A 20,873-nucleotide genomic window follows, 5' to 3' on the forward strand; every position below is an offset into this window, starting at 1 on the left:
AACTAATCAATTTTTTTAAATAATTCTCCATTAATGGGGCGTGGCAGGGGTTTGTGTCCTATGTCTACATACTTTTACTAATAGGTGTTCCTCGTACCCTTCTCAAAAAGTTGGGAGGTATGTTTATATCTATATGGTGTTTAAATAACATTGGAAGAACAATCTCTAGATTTGGAAATAATTTTTGTTTCTTTTTAATTAGCACCCTGATCAATCGTCATCCTGAAACCCTTGCTATACAAGTACAAGTACTTGTCAAGAGGACAATAATCGAGAGACCGCAATGGAGAAGCTGGATCTTGAGAAGGGCCTCACCATTGATGAAATGACAGCCCTATGCATCCAGAATTTTGGTAAGATAAGGTCCTATCTATTTCTTGTTTCACAAATAGATGGAAGACAACCAAAAGCATTATTTATTAATGTTGTTATAGATCATAGGCAACACTGTGCTGTTATGCAGAGCTGAATTTGGAAGTGTTCCGCAATGTAGTTACATAGTTACATAGTAGTTGAGGTTGAATAAAGACAATAGTCCATCCAGTTTAACCTGTGTAGGTGTGTATGGCCGTAATCATCTCTCATACCCCTGAATGTTCTGATCCTCGAGATGTAAGTCAAAGAGTCTTTTGAAAGTAGCCATACTTCCCGCAGAAACTACCTCTTGTGGTAGAGAATTCCACAATCTTTTAGCCCTAACAGTAAAGAACCCCCTGCGTTGCCTGAGGTTAAAACGCTTCTCCTCTAATCGCATTGTATGCCCTTGAGTCCTCATGCAATCCTTGCGACTGAATAGCTTTTTTTCTATGCTGAGATCACCATTGAGGTATTCATAAATTGCTATCATGTCCCCTCTCAGGCGTGTCTTCTCCAGGGAGAATAAATTAGGCGATTGTAGACGCTCTTCATAATTAAGGTGCTCCAATCCCCTAATTAGTTTAGTTGCCCTTCTCTGGACTCTCTCCAGCTCCAACACATCCCTCCTAAAGGACTGGCGACCAGAACTGGACAGAATACTCCAGATGTGGTCGGATCAGAGTTTTATAAAGTGGTAGGATTATAGTTTTATCTCTGAAATACATCCCTTTCTTTATGCATGCTAATATTCTGCCGGCTTTGGCAGCTGCCACTTGACATTGCATGCTGTTGCTTAGTCTATCCTCTACCAAGACTCCCAGATCTTTCTCCATTTTTGATTCCCCCAAAGGTTCCCCCCCTAAAGTGTATTGTGCTTTTAAGTTTTTAGTTCCCAAGTGCAAAACCTGACACTTCTCCACATTAAACCTCATTTGCCATGTCGTTGCCCACTCTGTTATTTTGTTCAGGTCATTCTGTAGGATATCTGCTTCATGCTGTGCAGTTATTGCCCTGCCCAATTTTGTGTCATATGGAAAAACTGATATAGAACTAATTATCTCATCCTCAATGCTTTTTATGCATAAATTGAACAAGGTTGGTCCCAGGACTGAGCCTTGGGGGACCCCACTTACCACCCCAGACCAGTCTGAGTATGCGCTATTTATTACCACCCTTTGGACACGCCCTTTTAGCCAGTTTCGTATCTAAGAGCAAACCTTGTTGTTGATGCCTGCAGATCTTATTTTATGAATTAAGCGCTTGTGGGGAACTGTATCAAACGCCTTAGCGAAATCCAGGTACTCCACATCCATTGGTCTCCCCCTATCTAGCTCACAGCTCACCTCCTCATAGAATGTTAAGAGATTGGTTTGACAAGAACGCCCATTTGTAAACCTGTGCTGATTACTGCTGATGATGTTGTTGCCTTTAGCAAACTCTACGATATAGTCCCTTATCATCCCCTCCAGAAGTTTACATACTTTCGATGTCAGGCTGACCGGCCTATAATTTCCCGAGACATGCCTCTGCCCTTTTTTGAATATCGGTATCACGTTAGCTTTCCTCCAATCACCTGGTCATAATACTGTCAGCAAAGATCAGGAACAGTGGTCTAGATATAGTTTTACTAAGTTCTTTGAGTACTCTCGGATGTACGCCATCCGGGCCTGGTGATTTATTTGTGTTAATTTTATCCATCCTTTCCCTGATTTCACCCTCTGTTAGCCATAGCGGCAAGTCCTGTGTATTGCTACTAACCATAGAGTCATGGTCAGTGTACCCCTCCTTTTTCTGTGTATAGACTGAGGAGAAAAAAGCGTTCAGCACGGTTGCCTTTTCAGTGTCCTCTGTAACCATCCTCCCATCATCGTTAATTATATGTGCAATATGCTCTGCCCTAGTTTTTTTGCTGTTGATATATTTAAAGAATTTCTTTGGGTTCTTTTTACTATCCTCCGCTATTTGTCTCTCAAAGTTGATTTTAGCCATTTTGATTTCGTATTTACTTTTCTTATTTGCCTCCTTGTATTGCTCGAAAGCCGATCCTGTGGCCTCTGATTTATATTTCTTGAAGGCCATTTTTTTACCCCTAATACGTTTTTTAACATTACGGTTTAGCCAGCCAGGTTTGGTTTTGTCTCTTCTAAATTTATTTCCCATAGGAATGCAAAGCGAGATGCATTTGTTTAATATGTTCCTAAAGCATTCCCATTTTTCCTCCGTGGTCAATGCTTGTAGGGTTTGGTCCCAGTTTACCCTTTCCATCATTGAGCACAATTTGGGAAAGTTTGCCCTACTCAAGTTTAGGGTTCTTATGTTCCCCTCTTGCCTTATTATATTGTTATTTACGCTAAATGTGATCATCCTGTGATCGCTAGAGCCCAGGTTATCCTAGACTCCTACCTCCGAGATTAGGTCTGGGTCATTAGTGATCAATAGATCCAGCACTGCATTTTCTCTAGTAGGAGAATGCACAAACTGAGACATGTAGTTGTCCTGTAAGGTTTCCATGAAGAGATGGGCCTTCTGTGAGTGAGTAGTCCCCTCTTCCCAGTCAATGTCAGGATAATTGAAGTCCCCTAATATGATGATTGATCCCAGTTTTGCCACTTTACCCAACAGTGACATAAATTCCAGCTCTACCTCCTCCCTTTGGTTGGGTGGCCTATAGCAAACCCCCACAATTACTTTTCCCTTTACTTCTTCATTATGGAGTTCTATCCATACGGATTCTAACTGCATACTCATCCCTTCCATAATATCACTCCTCTCTATCACCCTTACATTATTCTTGATATTATAGAGACATACCCCTCCCCCTGTCCTTCCGTGAACACACAACCCATACAGGGATGATTGGGACACTGGGACATGTATGCTGTATGCAGGATTCTTTCTTCCAGATAAGCTAAAAATGAACTACACCAACAAAGAGGACTGGCAAAGGGGTAGGAGAATTTAAAAAGGCAAAAGCCTGGAAACATGGGGGGGGATGGGAGAGACTTTGAGGCTGGATGAGGGAGAAAGAGAGAGAGGGGATCCACGCGGGCCCAGGCCAGAGTGGGCCGAACTGGCAAGTTGCAAACAGTGTTAATTTAGTCGACTAAAATATTTTCATCAACTAAATTAACACTATTTTAGTAGACTAAAATACAACTAAAACTAAAACAATTCAGATGACTAAAATATGACTAAAACTAAAATGGCATTTTAGCAAAAAGACTATGACTAAAACTAAATTGAAAATTGACATCAAAATTAACACTACTCTGCTGGCCATTTCTAAATCGGCAACACAATTCCATCCAGAGCCTGTAATATTAGCACATTAATGTTTAAACATGTATGGCACTACCGCATAAGCAAGGAGCATCTACTAAGCTGCTGAAAGAGAAAAAGGCTTTTCTTATATTTTTTCTTAATATTTATTGTTGGTAATATATTCAGGTAATATGTGCAATGGCATTACAACTAATAGAGTATACAGTTTGTTTGTTTTTTTTTTGTTTGTTTGTTTTTTTGTATTTTAAAGTTGCACTTCTGTTTGTCAAAAAGCAATATTTTTGTTTGTTTATGAAACTTGGTTTTATTTATAAAGACCTTATATATCACAATGGCTGAATCTATGTCTGTAGTGCATGTTCAAACCTTAATACCATAAATAAGAACATATTTGATTTTTACCTCGAGAGAATATAATTTGTTTGGGAATTCTAGAGAAATGTTTGAATAATGTATTACAATTTACCTAAACTCATTTGATTTGTAGTTGACTAAAATGTATGAGATTTTAGTCGACTAAAATGTTCCGGAGATTTTAGTAGACTAAAATATGACTAAAACTAAAACAATTCAGAGGACTAAAATACCACTAAAACTAAAATAGCATTTTAGTCAAAAGACTAAAATTTGACTAAACCTAAAATGGCATTTTAGTCAAAAGACTATGACTAAAACTAAATCGAAATTTGCTGCCAAAATTAACACTGGTTGCAAAAGCCGCCAGAGAGAGCTGATCATCCTGACAAGATAGTGGAACCTGCGGGCAGATGCCATCGCCATCTACACAGCCATACCAAAGGAGGATAAAGGGGGGCTCCCCTCCAAATGGAAGGTCATTGCTTTACCCTGCTGTGCTCTGGGACGAGTGAGAGGGTTCCTAACCCACACAACGCTGCCATTGTGTTCAAGCCTGTTTGTTGTATTCAGTTGCTAGAGTTCAAAACAGTTCACACTACAAGCCTCTACCTTTAGGCACAGACGCTATAACCCATCCAGTGCTGCCAGTGTGGGGACAAGGCCATTCAGAAACCAGGCAAAGTTTCCAAATTGTGCCCCCCCCTTCCCAATGATAATATGCTGGCTTGGGTGATCCGCTTAGGGATGCTGCTGTCACTACTCCTGTAAAGCTCCATACACACGGGCCGAATGACGGGTGGTCTAACATTCTTACTGTCTTTAGCAACACTACCTGCAGGATATCAGAATTCACCCCTTTGCTTCTACACACACTGTTCTGATTCAAGCTATCTAAGTAATACATTTGCTTTTCAAATGCTGGTTTCCATTTAAAGAAACATATTTCAGACAAACTTTGTCTCCCCCCCCCCCCTTTTTCCTTCCAAAGCAATCTCTGCTACCATTTAATATACCTAAAGTGACTCTTCACCCTACCAGTATTTGCTAAAGGGGAACTCTGTTACTTTTTTTTTTTTCTATCCCTTGGGCAACTCCGTTTTCCTCAAAGAAACTACCTTTCTAGTGTGCACCAATGTAAGGGCCTCAAATAGACGTCAGAAGAGTTCTTGTGTTTAGGGCATGGGTGTCCAACCTTTTGGCTTCTCTGGGCCACATTGAGTGTAGAGAAATTTTCTCGGGCCGCATATAAAATATATGCTATAGTTAAGGTATATAAGTAATAAAACATTTAACACAACTAGAGGATGATCAAATTAAATAGAATCAGTATACAGAGGTTTACTTCTTTTGAGAGATAATAAAGGAGAACTCTAACTACTTGATTTGAAGTGATCATGGTGGTAGGAGTCAGAAACACTGCACATGCTGGGATAGTTACAGTTATGTGCTGGAGGATAGTTGCACCCCTAGCACATATGACTTAGGCAGCCAGAAAATGTCATGTCCTTATTCATAAATGTATGTACAAGCACATGACATATTATGACAAAACACAACTAGTTATTAAAAAACATATTGCAACAATTTACACACGCTAATGCACATACCTTTTCTTACCTATTTTGCAGACTGCTGGCAGTTATTGCTGGTGCGGTTACCGCTGGCAGTTACTGCTGGTGTGGTTACTGCTGGCGGGTACTGCTGGTTACGCGGGTTCTGCTGGTCATGACGTCGGGTACTGCTGGAGGAAGCACTGGCTGCAGTAGAGAGTAGAGCCGCTGCTTCCTGTATGGTTCCTGTCACAGGCGGAGTGCATTTCATATCACTACGCCTGTGACAGAGCCAGGACTATACAGGAAGCAGCAGCTCTGTCACTGACTGCAGACATCCTAAGTCTCCCTCCGGGAGATTGCACGGCACTTGCAGCCTAGTGCGTGCCCATCCAATGCAGCCTAAACAGTGCCCATCCAATGCAGCATGGTCAGTGCGTACCCATCCAATGTAGCCTGATCAATGCCCATCCAATGCAGCCTCACCAGTGCATGCTCATCCAATGCAGCCTGACCAGTGCATGCCTATCCAATGCAGCCTCACTAGTGCATGCACATCCAATGCATGTTCACCAGTGCGTGCCCATCCAATGTAGCCTGATCAGTGCCCATCCAATGCAGACTCACAAGTGCATGCCCATCCAATGCAGCCTGATCAGTGTCCATCCAATATAACCTTCCCAGTGCATGCCCATCCAATGCAGCCTCACTGGTGCGTGCCCATCCAATGCAGTCCGCAATAAAGAGAGAGGAGAGCCGCTGGATTACACAGAGTTGGGATCTCCCGCTTACCCGGCAACTGCTGTCATAGAAAGTCCTGTCTCCTGGACTGGCTCCTATGATAGACTTCACCAATGTGCTGTCTATCATAGGAGCTGGTCCAGGAGGTGGGGCTTCGTGTGACAGTGGCCGTCGGGTAGGCAGGAAATCCCCGCTCTGTTTGTAATCTGGCAGCACTTGACCCCTACCTCCCCACCGAGGCAGCCTCTGCCTACAGTTATTTGGAAGCCACTGTGGCCGTGCCCCTGACTTAACTTCCTTCCTCCCCAGCAAAAAAAATAATAAATTGTCAGGAGGCAGTGGGCCGCAGGTTGGACATGGCTGGTTTAGGGTATCTGTTGGAAAATGTACCTAAACTCCTGAGCATTAAACCCTGACTATTCTCACTTAGAGCCCGCATAAAAAAGGGGATTCACTCCAGAAATAAAGAGATTATTCTCCCACTCTACAAGACTCTGGTGTAGCCACATCTGGAGTATGCTGTCCAGTTCTGGACACCGGTCCTCAGGAAGGATGTGCTGGAACTGGAGAAAGTCCAGAGAAGGGAAACAAAAATAACTAGGGGAATGGAGGACATCAGCTATGAGGAAAGACTACAAGCACTGAACCTATTCTCTCTGGAGAAGAGACGATTGAAGGGGGATATCATATCAATGTACAAATACTGTACTGGTGACCCGAGCATAAGGAACAAACTATTCAGAGAAAGGAGATACAATAAGACACGTGGCCACTCACTAAAACTAGAGGAAAGGCGGTTTAACCTTAAAGTGCATAAGGGGTTCTTCACTGTAAGAGCGGTAAGGATGTGGAATTCTCTTCCACAAGCAGTCGTATCAGCAGGGAGCATTGATAGTTTCAAAAAACTATTAGATGGACACCTTAAAGACCACAACATACAGGGGTATACAATGTACGGTTAAAAGCGGACACACACACACACATCATAGGTTGAACTGAATGGACTGATGTCTTTTTTCAACCTCACTAACTATGTAACTATGTAATATGTAACTATGTAACAAGTGAGCTAGCCCTGTGTTCGTTCTTTTCTTCTCATCCTATTTGCTCACTTGGGGAAAATTTCTCGGTTTGGGAGCTCACATTTAAATCTTCAGTCCTGTAGGATGGGTGGAAGTGGTTTAAAGTGGTACTGTATTGTGTTATATTGCCTTTTTTGTTGGTGTTTTGCCATTTGGAAGACTTTATCAATTGTTTTCTTTTGCCATTTGCGTGACATTAATACAAAATAAACATTTAACTCATCAGTCTGTATGTGTTTTATCCTGACAGCCAGGGAGTCACCTTGCCAAGGTATTTAAGAGGTGGCAGCAAGGACAACACTCTGCTCAGGGCTCAGTACTGAACAGGGTACCCAGAATGCTCAGTGGCTCCTGAGGGGGTAGCGATACACATAAAGTGTTAAATATTTATGCAGATCAAACTACTGGTTAGAATATGTACATTTATCTGTAGCGAGCTAGATAAAATATGTTAATGCATTTTCTTTTACAGTCCACACTGATTTGTCAATGCTAAATTAGGTATGAACATCACAATTTTCAACAATATTTTCCAATGCCTAGACTCAGCAGTGTTATGAGTAGGGATGGGCTAAACAACACCCCTCTGTGCAGTTTGCAGCAGAACTCCCGAACAGGGGAAATGTTCTAGCCCAAACGGCAAACCCTATTGAAGTCTATGGGAGCCAAACAGGAAACATCAAAAGTACCCATTCTGAAGACTTACAGTATATGCAAATGATTGCATACGGCAAGAGGCCTCCCAGGAAGTAAGAGCATTTTTGTTTTTTTCTATTTTCCGGTTTGGCAGGTGGCTTGATGGATTTACATTGAGGGACACTATTTTTTTATATTTTAATAAAGGATTTGTCAAAAATTGTCTTATGCGGTTATTACTTTTTGTACATTTTTTGAGGAATGGGTGGGGGTGCTATGTACCCTATACCCATTCACATTGGGGGGGGGGGGCTGTGATCTGGTTATTCCCCTCTGCCTCTAAGCACCTACCTTTCCATGTTGAGACCATGTGGCCTGATATTATTCAGGAGGAGGGGGGGGGGGGCGGTCGCTCATCCTTTTCGCCATTTTTTTCCTTATTTTTTTTTACTGACACTTTTTTTTTTTATTCAGCTGTCAATGGGGAAAGACATTGACAGCTGATGACTCATTGGTTGTTAAGGAAGCAATGGCCGGCTTCTCGACCCCCCGGCCCCACTCCTTAACAACCAGCTTACACTGTGCCCTGATTGGGTCAGTGTACTGCAGGGTGTTCATCAAAGCAAACACCCTGCAAATTCGTGTGTTCGGCGAATAGCTGAACAGGCAAATGTTCGGCCCAAGCTCGTGTTTGGGCTGAACCGTTCGCCCGTTTCTAGTTACGAGCTCCTAAGCCCATAAACCTTCTTCCTATGGCATCAGACATGCATTAAAAGGCACCAGAACTATTAATTTCCCACTACTGATTATTCAGCAACAAGACCAACAAATTTTCAATTAGTGAAGAATAGTATAAAAAAAAAAAAAAAAAAAAAAAACCTACTACTGCTGTGATTTCTTTTTACAAATTCAAAGCTCTGCAAAACCCACATCATTGTTTATCCCCCCACTGTTATTTACAAAATAAATAGCAAAATAAAGAATAGAAATATGAAAAAAAATATCTAAAGTATACTGTATAGTTTTTATATTAAGGAGGACCCATTTTTTTAAATGTTTAATTTTTAAGACGTATAAGGAAAAAAAATCAGCTAAATGTAAGTGATTTGATTATCCATTTCTGGACCAGATGGTTTTACTCCCTTAACCACTTTACCACTAGAGGATTTTGCTGTCTTACGTCTGGGCCACTTTTTGCGATTCGGCGCTGTGCGAATTTAACTGACAATTGCGTGGTCGTGCGACGCTGTACCCAAACGAAATTTACGTCCTTTTTTCCCACAAACAGAGCTTTCTTTTGGTGGTATTTGATCACCTGTGCGATTTTTACTTTTTGCGCTATAAACAAAAAAAGAGCGTTTATTTTGAAAAAATAACAATATTTTTAACATTTTTTTATATGAAATTCCTCCCAAAAAATATGTAAAAATCAAATTTTTTTAAAATTTTTGCCAATTTGTTTGTGTTTTTGGTGTTTTTTTTTTTTAATGAGTAATGGCGGCGATCTGCAATTTTTTTTGCGGGACTGCGACATTTCGGCGGACAGATCGGACCCTTGACTGACATTTTTGACACTTTTGGGGGTACCAGTGACATCACTGCAGTAATCAGTTCTATATATATGCACTGTTACTGTAAAAATGACACTGGCAGGGAAGGGGTTAATTTTATTGGAGAGGGAGGGGTTAATGTATGCCTGGTGCTTACTAACGTGTGGGGGGGGAGGTGACTGAGTGAGCCAGGGACAGATCGGATGTTCAGCTATGCTATCTCCGCCGCTCCTCCCCTGGCCCGACTCCCGCTGTGAATGAAAACAGCGGGAGCGCGCCTCCGGCGGCGCGCGAGCGCCGCCTACAGGGGGAGGAGTCCAGCGACGTAGGTCTACGTCGCTGGACGATAACGAGCCACTGTGCCGCAGTAGCAGCACAGTGGCTAGTGGTAAAGCGGTTAATGACTAGGCCATTTTTTGCGATACGGCACTGCGTTACTTTAACTGACAATTGTCATGCAATGTTGTAAATAAAATGTATGTCCTTTTTTTCCCACAAATAGAGCTTTCTTTTGGTGGTATTTGATCACCTCTGCAATTTTTATGTATTGCGCTATAAACAAAAAGAGCTACAATTCGGAAAAAAAAAAAAACAATATTTATTACTTTACTATTTTTTTACTCTGCTATATAACATTCCCAATAAAAAAAAATAAAAAATCGAATTTTTTCATCATTTTAGGCCAATTTGTATTCTGCTACATATTTTTGGTAAAGAAAATCCCAATAAGTGTATATTGATTGGTTTGCACAAAAGCTATTGCATCTACAAACTAGGGGAAAGATTTATGTCATTTTTATTTATTTATTATTATTTTTTTACTTGTATTGGCTGCGATCAACGATTGTTAGCGGACTGCAACATTACGGTGGACAGATCGGACACCTGACACTTTGGGGGGGGCAGTGTTAAAAATATGCATTACTGTACTAATGACACTGGCAGGGAAGGGGCTAACACCAAGGGAAATCAAAAGGTTAAATGTGTCCCTAGGGGGTGCTTTCTAAATGGGGGGGGATGGGCTTGCTGCATGAACACAGAGACCTGTGCTCCCAAGTAAGAGGAACACAGCGGCAGACCACCGTTCTGTCTCCACGGGGAGTGATTGCGGGTGCCCGGCAGCAATCGTGGCCGCCAAACTCACTGATTGGTTCCCCTGTGGCCAATCAGTGCATGTGCTCCCCCACTATCAGTCCCGCGAAGCGCCGTACAGTTACATCATTTTGCGGGACAGAGCCGACCTGCAGCAGTATACAGTATCTCACAAAAGTGAGTACACCCCTCACATTTTTGTAAATATTTTATTATATGTTTTCATTAGGGATGGGCTTGATGTTCGAGTCGAACGTAAGTTGGACTCGAACATCAGCTGTTTGTGTGTTCGCTGAACACACAAACAAATGGGGCACTTGGCAGGAAGTTTTCCCCCCCCAATGAACGCCCCATAGTGCACTGCATTGGTGCAGTGAATAAATTACTGATGATTGGCCAATGCATGCACATGACCTGTATGCTTTGGCCAAGCACAGCACAGTGTCCTGTCAGAGCTATGATTGGCCAAAGGCAGGCTGCCTTTTGCCAATCATGGCTCAGGGGCAAGTCCACGCCCCACACTATATACGGTGTATAGTGTATGATATTAGAGGTTAGGCAGGTAGTTAGTGGATAGTGAGTTGAGTTAGTATAGTGCAGTCAGTGTAGTGAACAGGCATACCCCACTTTTATAATGTATAGATACAGTATCTCACAAAAGTGAATACACCCCTCACATTTTTATAAATATTTTACTATATCTTTTCATGTGACAACACTGAAGAAATTACACTTTACTACAATGTAAAGTAGTGAGTGTACAGCGTAAAGTAGTGAGTGTACAGCTTGTATAACAGTGTAAATTTGCTGTCCTCTCAAAATAACAACACACAGCCATTAATGTCTAAAACGCTGGTAACAAAACTGAGTACACCCCTAAGTGACAATGTCCAAATTGGGCCCAATTAGCCATTTTCCCTGTGACTCGTTAGTGTTACAAGGTCTCAGATGCGATTGGGGAGCAGGTGTGTTAAATTTGGTGTTATTGCTCTCACTCTCTTATACTGGTCACTGGAAGTTCAACATGGCACCCCATGGTAAAAAACTCTCTGAGGATCTAAAAAAAAAAAGAATTGTTGCTCTACACAAAGATGGCCTAGGCTTTAAAAAAGATTGCCAAGACCCTGAAACTTAGCTGCAGCATGTAGGCCAGGACCATACAGTGGTTTAACAGGGCAGGTTCCACTCAGAACAGGCCTCGCCATGGTCGACCAAAGAAGTTGAGTGCTCATGCTCAGCATCAAATCCAGAGGTTGTCTTTAGGAAAAAGACATTTGAGTGCTGCCAGCATTGTAGCAGAGATTGACGGGGTGGGGGGTCAGCCTGTCTGTGCTCAGACCATACGCTGCACACTGCATCAAATTGGTCTGCATGGCTGTTGTCCCAGAAGGAAGCCTCTTCTAAAGATTATGCACAAAAAAACCTGCAAACAGTTTGCTGAAGACAAACAGACTAAGGGCATGGATTACTGGAGCCATATCCTGTGACCTGATGAGATAAAGATAAACGTATTTGGTTCAGATGGTGTGTCTTCCCTACAGTCAAGCATGGTGGTGAGAGTGTCATGGTCTGGGGCTGCATGAGTGCTGCTGGCACTGGGGAGCTACAGTTCATTGAGGGAACCATGAATGCCAACATGTACTGTGACATACTGAAGCAGAGCATGATCCCCTCCCTTCAGAAGCTGGGCCGCAGGGCAGTAATCCAACATGATAACAACCCCAAACACACCTCCAAGACAACCATTGCCTTGCTTAAGAAGCTGAGGGTAAAGGTGATGGACTGGTCAAGCATGTCTCCATACCTAAACCCTATTAAGCATCTGTGGGGCATCCTCAAATGGAAGGTGGAAGAGCGCAAGGTCTCCAACATCCACCAGCCCTGTAATGTCATCATGTAGGAGTGGAAGATGACTCCAGTGGCAACCTGTAAAGCTCTAGTAAATTCCATGCCCAAGAGGGTTAAAGCAGTGCTGGAAAATTTTGGTGGCCACACAAAATATTGACACTTTTGGCCCAATTTGGACATTTAGACTTATGGGTGTACTAACTTTTGTTGCCAGCAGTTTAGACGTTAATGGCTGTGTGTTGAGTTATTTTGAGGGGACAGCAAATTTCCACTGTTAAACAAGCTGTACACTCACTACTTTACATTGTAGCAAAGTGTCATTTATTCAGTGTTGTCACATGAAAAGATATAATAAAATATTTACAAAAATGTGAGAGGTGTACTCACTTTTTTGAGATACTGTATGTTGTAGTCCTGGGTCCCCTCTCAGTGTTCCCCAAGTGTTGTGTCCCTGTCACTTATAGTTCATGAGCAGTGCCTTGCCAAACTGCCAGAGATTTCCCATAGATGTCAATGTTTTTTTCCTTTAGAAATGTCAGTTTTGCTGCAGCAGGCTGCATACATCATACAAATGTGCCACATTACAGGCACATTATGGGGACCCCCCAGGCACGATATTTAAAGGAATTTTTCATTTTTATTTTTTCACTTTAAGCATTATTAAAATCACTGCTCTTGTAAAAACGTTTAAAAAAAAAAAAAAAAAAATTGCATTGATACATGTCCCCCAGGGCAGTACTCAGGTCCCCATACACTCTTTTTATGACAATAACTTGCATATAATCCTTTAAAATGAGGACTTTTGATTTTTCATGTACGTGTCCTTTAGACTTTAACCACTTTCCAACCGCCGCAAGTACATTTACTGCGGAAGTCAGCCCCTCCTCGCCCAGGAGCCTGGAGAGGGTGAGTGCCACCCCTGCTTGTTTCCTGACATCCCCGCGCAAGTGACCGGCGGCTCCGATGTCCGCCGGTCACTCGCGATCTCCCGCTGGAGAGGAAGAAAGGCAGGCGCTGATGTAAACAAAGCCGCCTGTCATTCTCCCTGATGTAAGTGCAGAGATCATACAATCCTGCTATGTAGGATCGTATGTCTCTGTGGTTACATCAAAAGCCATGCCCCTTGACAGAAGCACGCCCCTAGGGACACACCTAATCCCTGGATCTCTAATACATTTAACCCCTTCCCTGCCAGTGTAATTTTTACAGTAACAGTGCATATGTATAGCACCGATTACTGTAGTAATGTCACTGGTACCCCCAAAAGTGTCAAAAATGTTAGTCAGGGGTCCGATCTGTCCACCGCAATGTCGCAGTCCCGCTAAAAAAAAAAAAAACGCAGATCGCCGCCATTACTAGTTAAAAAAAAATATGTAGCATAAAACAAATTGGCCTAAAATGTTAAAACATTTTGATTTTTAGATTTTTTTGGGGTGAATTTTATATAAAAAAATGTTAAAATATATTTTTTTCAAAATTTACGCTCTTTTTTTGTTTATAGCGCAAAAAATAAAAATCACACAGGTGATCAAATACCAACAAATTCCCCAGTTTGTGGGGAAAAAAGGACGTCAATTTAATTTGGGTACAGCGTCGCACGACCGCGCAATTGTCCGTTAAAATCACGCAGCGCGGAATCGCAAAATAGGCCCTGGTCTTTGAGCAGCCAAATCCTCCGGGGCTTAAGTGGTTAATAGAGTTGGCATGTTCGCTACAACTTTTTCCCTGTTCGAGATGTTCTGGTGCGAACCGAACAGGGGGGTGTTTGGCCCACCACTACTTTTCATGTGCCAACACTGAAGAATTTACACTTTGCCACAATGAAAAGTAGTGAGTGTACAGCTTGTATAACAGTGTACATTTTCTGTCCCCTCAAAATAACAACACACAGCCATTAATGTCTAAGCCGCTGGCACCAAAAGTAAGTACACCCCTATGTGGAAATGTCCACATTGGACCCAAAGTGTCAATATTTTGTGTGGCCAAAATTATTTTCCAGCACTGCCTTAACCCTCTTGGGCATGGAGTTCACCAGAGCTTCACAGGTTGCCACTGGAGTCCTCTTTCACTCCTCCATGATGACATCAAGGAGCTTGTGAATGTTAGAGACCCTGCACTACTCCACCTTCTGTTTGAGGATGCCCCACAGATGCTCAATAGGGTTTAGGTCTGGAGACATGTTTGGCCAGCCCATCACCTTTACCCTCAGCTTCTTTAGCAAAGCAGTGGTCATCCTGGAGGTGTGTTTGGGGTCATAATCATGTTGGATTACTGCCCTTTGGCCCAGTCTCTGAAGGGAGGGGATCATGCCCTGCTTCAGTATGTCACAGTATATGTTGACATTCATGGTTCCCTTAGTGAACTGTAGCCCTCCAGTGCCAGCAGCACTCATGCAGCCCCAGACCATGACACTCCCACCACATTGCTTTACTGTAGGCAAGACACACTTGTCTTTGTACTCCTCACCTGGTTGCTGCCACACACGCTTGACACTATCTGAACTAAATAAGTTAATCTTGGTCTCATCAGACCAGAGGACATGGTTTTGAGTAATCCATGTCCTTAGTTTGCTTGTTTTCAGCGGACTGTTTGTGGGCTTTCTAGTGCATCATCTTTAGAAGAGGCTTCCTTCTGGGACAACAGCCATGCAGACCAATATGATGCAGTGTGCAGCGTATGGTCTGAGCACTGACAGGCACTGACAGGCTTATCCCCCACCCCTTCAACCTCTGCAGCAATGATGGCAGCACTCATACATCTATTTCCCAAAGACAATCTCTGGATATGACACTGAGCACGTGCACTCAACTTCCTTGGTTGACCATGGCGAGGCCTGTTTTAAGTGGAACCTGTCCTGTTAAGCCACTGTTTGGTCTAGGCCACTGTGCTGCAGTTCAGTTTCAGGGTCTTGGCAATCTTCTTATAGCTTAAGCCATCTTTATGTAGAGCAAAAGTTCTTTTTTTTCAGATCTACAGAGGGTTCTTTGCCATGAGGTACCATGTTTAACTTCCAGTGACTAGTATAAGAGAGAGAGTGATAACACCACATTTAACACACCTGCTCCCCATTCACACCTGAGACCTTGTAACACCAACGAGTCACATGACACCAGGGAGGGAAAATGGCTAATTTGGCCAAATTTGGACATTTTCACTTAGGGGTGTACTCACTTTTGTTGCCAGTGGTTTAGACATTAATGGCTGTGTGTGGAGTCATTTTGAGGGGACAGCAAATTTACACTGTTATACAAGCTGTATATTCACTAATTTTGTAGAAAAGTGTCATTTCTTCAGTGTTGTCACTCAAAAAGATATAATAAAATATTTACAAAAATGTGAGAGGTGTACTCACTTTTGTAAGATACTGTATGTACTGCTGGCGGTCGGCAAGTGGTTAAAAGGACAATAATTCAACTGTTTATATTCCATTTTATAATCATATGTGTACATGAGGCAGCCATATTTGCTCTTTACATAAGCAAGCTTTACTTCCTTCTAATACTTTTGCCTAATACAGTAAACCCCCGCTCCATCGCGGTTCAGTTTTTGCGGTCCCGGTATATTGCGTTTTTTTTTTTAATGTTATTTTACTATATAAATCATTAAAAATGAAATATTTTTGTGTTTTCCATAGCTCTTGCTATGTCTCTCAGTATCTTTTATGTGTTTAAATGAGTTTCTATTGTTTTAAAAGTGTGTTTAAAGACCTTAAAATGCTTTTACACGTACAGTGACAGTAAAAAAAACATGCCTACAATGCATTTTAATAGGGTTTTTCTATTTCGCGGATTTTCACTTTTCGTGGCTGGGTCCGGAACGTAACCCCCGCAATGGAGGGGGGTTTACTGTACTTTTACCTAATTTTTAAGGTCTATCAGATTGAAAAAAAAAGGCTGTCTGCAATCTTTAAAGATGTCAAACTCTCGGTGCCAAGGTAGCCAGAAACCATGTCATCTTGCCTAGAATTTAGGTGACAATATGGAGCTTCCATAGCAGTGTGTTTATTATACAAGGAACCTGAAAAATAGAAATGTCTACTTTTACTCCTTTTTATGGTTTAGTTTTGTCAAAACTGTGACAGGGCTCTGTTTCTGTTTATTTGTCACCAGAGGACCAACAACTTTGTGTAATGCACAGTATGGTTTTGGTTATATTTGACTAAGGGTGGCGACACACGCTACAATCTGATTGTACAATCCCTGTGCAATCTAATTTATGTACTATGAGAACAAACTTATACAATACAATACATTTCTATGAAAAAGGGCCTATCTATTAATAGGCCCCCTAAATTACATACTTGTTGGTAGATCTAAAGGAGATTGTACAGTCAGACTGAATAGTGTATGGTTAACTTAAAACAGATCTCAAGATAAATATAAAACTCATTGGTTTGTCCAGCTAGGATTGCATTAAAAAAATATGTATAAAAATGTATTTATATAAAATGATATAAGTTAGGATATGGTTAATATTACCTGAAATGTTCATTTACACCAACTTGCCATATTCCCCTGCAATTTAGGGGAAAAGATTGAGTATATGATTCTAAACTGAATGATAATTAGGCATTATTTAAAGGCTAAGTTCACCTTTCCAGGCAGAATTTTTTTTTTCTGCCTGGAAAGATGATGATAAACAGAAGCCTTCTCTTATGTCTTTTTTGCTCAAGCCATTCCAAACGCATGTTTTTTTGGCCCCTTTTTACTTTGCAGTGTTTTTATCTCTAGTTTTTTTACTTGGCAAAATGTTAGTTTGTTTCTGCATTTGGGTTGCTGTTCACAATTAATGGCACTAAAAATGTGAGAGAAAGGGAGAGTGAGAGGTGCCAAGCCGTCACTAGTATAGCAGGATTTTATTGAATGAGAAAAATAAAAACAAGTTATAATGCACTCACAACTATCCTAGAGTGATAGGCATTTAAGCTGCTCAGTGTGAAGCTGACAGAAGAGAGTCCATTCCTGACAGGAGCTGTTGGTACTAGAGTTGAGCGAACACCTGAATGTCCGGGTTCTGCAGGTCCAGCCGAACTTGAAAAAAAAAGTCCGGGTTCGTGACCCGGACTTAACACGAACTTTACCCCGATCCCGAACACCATTGAAGTCAACGGAGACCCAAACTTTTGAGCACTAAAATGGTTCTAAAACAAACATGGAAAGGGCTAGAGGGCTGCAAATGGCAGCAAAATCATCTTAAGTGCTCTGCAAACAAATGTGGATAGGGAAATAACATAAAATAACATAAAATTCTGAAAAATAAAAAATAATCTTGAATGATGTAGCAGGAGGCCGAGGCCCATATGGAGTAGGAGGTTGAGGTGGCGCAGGATATGGCGGTGTAGGTGGAAGCGGCGGCAGTGGAGGAGGAGGACGAGGTAGCCAACACTGGGTTTTTGTTTTTAATTACATTTTTTTTTTTTATTAGGGTACACCCCAAAAGAGTAAGAAAGATCAAATCCAACAATGGCTGGGTAAGGCCGGTATACATGTCTATTCTGCACAAGGTACGGACAAGTCCTGTGGGATCCATGCCTGGTTCATTTTAATGAACTAGAGCTTGTCCACATTGGCTCTGAACAGGCGGCTGCGCTTGTCTGTGATAACGCCCCAGCCCTGCTAAATACCCATTCTAATAATACACTGGCTGCAGGGCAGGCCAGCACCTCCAAGGCGTAAAGGGCAAGCTCAGGCCATGTGCTCAACTTGGAGACCCAGAAGTTGAAGGGGGCAGACCCTTCAATCAGTATGTCTAGGCGCGTGCACACATACTGCTCCACCATGTTAGTGAAATGCTGCCTCCTGCTAAGACGTTCCACACCAGCTGGTAGTGCTGCTGCTTGTTATGGTGTGCTGACAAAGCTTTTCCACATTTCGGCCATGCTAACCCTGCCTTCTGAGGTGCTGGCGGTGCCCTGGCTGCGTTGGCGACCTCTTCCTCCTCCTCCCCTGCCTTGGCCTTGTGCTTCCACTGTGCCCCCGCTGTCAGGTGGGAATGACACCAGCAGTGCGTCTACCAGCGTGCGCTTGTACTCGCGCATCTTTCGATCACGTTCCAGTGAGGGAATTCAGGACGGTATGTTGTCCTTGTAATGGGGATCCAGCAGGGTAGACACCCAGTAATCAGGACAAGTTACTATGTGGGAAACTCGGCGGTCGTTGCGGAGACACCGCAGCATGTAATCGCTCATGTGTGCCAGGCTGCCCAGAGGCAACGAAAAGCTGTCCTCTGTGGGCGGTGTATCCTCTGTGTCCTCCGTATCCCCCCAGCCACGCACCAGTGATGGCCATGAGCTAGCCTGGGTGCCACCCTGCTGTAAACATGGTTCCATATCCTCCTCCATCTCCTCCTCATCCTCATCAGCCTCTAGAACTGTGCCCCTGCTGGACAATTGTGTCCCTGGCATTTGTGGGTGCAGGAACCCACCCTCGGAGCCACTTGCGAATGACTGCCCTGAAAGCCTTGGAAATGATACCTCTTCATCCTCCTCCTCCTCCTCATCCTGTGCCACATTCTCTTCCATCATCGCCCGAAGTGAGAACAGCGTCATCGGCACTGGCCATGTTGGTGGAGTACTCGAAACAGCGCAACAAGGCACACAGGTCTCGCATGGTGGCCCAGTTATTGGCAGTGCTGTTCCGCAGAGCGACTCACGCGTGCGTGCTGCAGCTGAAACTCCACTATGGCCTGCTGCTGCTCGCATAGTCTGGCCAGAATGTGCAAGGTGGAGTTCCACCATGTGGGCACGTCACATATGAGTCGGTGAGCGTGAAGGCCGAAGTTATGCTGCAGCGCTGACAGGCGAGCAGCAGCAGGGTGAGAACGCCGAAAGTGTGCACAGACGGCCCGCACTTTCTGCAGCAGCTCTGACATATCAGGGTAATTTCTAAGGAGCCTCTGCACCACCAAATTCAGCACATGCGCCAGGCAAGGAATGTGTGTCAAACCGTATTGGCCCAGAGCTGCTACGAGATTTTGCCCTTTATCGCACACCACCAGGCTGGGCTTGAGGCTCACTGGCAGCAAACACTCATCCGTCTGCTGTTCAATGCCCCTCCAAAACTCCTGCGCGGTGTGTGGTTTTTAAAACAAACAGGCAAATTTTAAAACTGCCTGCTGTCGTTTACCCCTGGCTGTGCTGAAGTTGGTGGTGAAGGTGTTACGCTGACCGGAAGAGGAGGCAGTAGAGGATGAGGAAGCGCAGTAGGAGGAGTTAGGAACAGGAGGCAAACTGAAGAGCCCTGCAATCCTCGATGGTGGAAGGACATGCGCCAAACTGCTATCCGCCTCAGGCCCAGCCGCCACTGCATTTACCCAGTGTGCTGTTAGGCAGATATAACATCCCTGACCGTGCTTACTGGTCCACGTATCCGTAGTTAGGTGGACCTTGCCACAGATGGCATTGCGCAGTGCACACCTGATTTTGTCACCCACTTGCTTGTGCAGGGAAGGGATGGCTTGCCTGGAAAAGTAGTGGTGGTTTGGCACGACGTACTGTGGGACAGCCACCGCCATAAGGCTTCAAAAAACTCTGCGTCTCCACCAGCCGGAATGACAGCATTTCAAAGGCCAGGAATTTTGAAATACTGGCATTCAGGGCCAGGGATCGCGGGAGGGTAGGGGGGTACTTCCTCTTCCACTCCAGTGTTTGGGAGATAGAAAGCTGAACGCTTCCACAGGACATTGTGGAGATGGTTGTTGGTGACCCTGGTGGTGGTGTTGCTGGTGGATCCTCTGTTTGCAGGGGTGGCAGGTGACACTGTCACTACAGAGGTGGATGAAGAGGCCGAGACTGCAGCAACAGAAGAGGAAGCAGGAGGAGCCAGAGACCTTTCTTGGTTTTTAACAAGGCAAGGAGGCTGGTCCTGGGCTGGAGCACCCCAATAGATACGCCCCGTTGCGTGATGTTGGGGAAACCAGTCAGGGACCAGCATTGCTGGAGCAGAGTGACGCCCCTAGCTGCCAGGGGAAGAACTCCTCCAGTGAGGCCGGGAGAAAGGGAAAGGAAAGACAGGTGCTGGTGGCAGGGGACTCAATCATTAGAAGGACACAGAGGGCAATCTGTCACAAAGACCGTGGGCGCCGAACAGTCTGTTGTTTACCGGGCGCTCGGGTTCGGCACATAGCGGATCGGGTGGACAGATTACTGGGTGGGGCTGGGGAAGACCCAGCTGTCATGGTACACGTGGGTACCAATGACATAGGCAGAGGAAGATGGAGAGTCCTAAACAATTTCAGGGACCTAGGCGCTAAGTTGAGGAGTAGGACCTCCAAGGTAGTATTTTCAGAAATACTACCAGTACCTCGAGCCACACCAGAGAGGCAGCGGGAGATTAGGGAAGTTAACAAGTGGCTGAGGAGCTGGTGTAGTAAGGAGGGTT

General features: G+C 43.7%; 1 protein-coding gene across 1 annotated transcript in view; it reads left to right on the forward strand.

Moving 5' to 3' along the window:
- Positions 1-249: 249 nt before the first annotated feature.
- Positions 250-20,873, forward strand: part of RASGRP2 (RAS guanyl releasing protein 2) — a 1,091,080-nt gene continuing 1,070,456 nt past the window's right edge. The window contains exon 1 of the mRNA XM_082270769.1: positions 250-353. Coding sequence (XP_082126895.1) covers positions 284-353 — 70 coding nt within the window. The 5' untranslated portion in view covers positions 250-283. The remainder of the gene's footprint in view (positions 354-20,873) is intronic.

The sequence above is a fragment of the Pelophylax lessonae genome (assembly GCF_965119305.1).
Source record: "Pelophylax lessonae genome assembly, chromosome: 10".
Taxonomy (NCBI): Eukaryota; Metazoa; Chordata; class Amphibia; order Anura; family Ranidae; genus Pelophylax; species Pelophylax lessonae.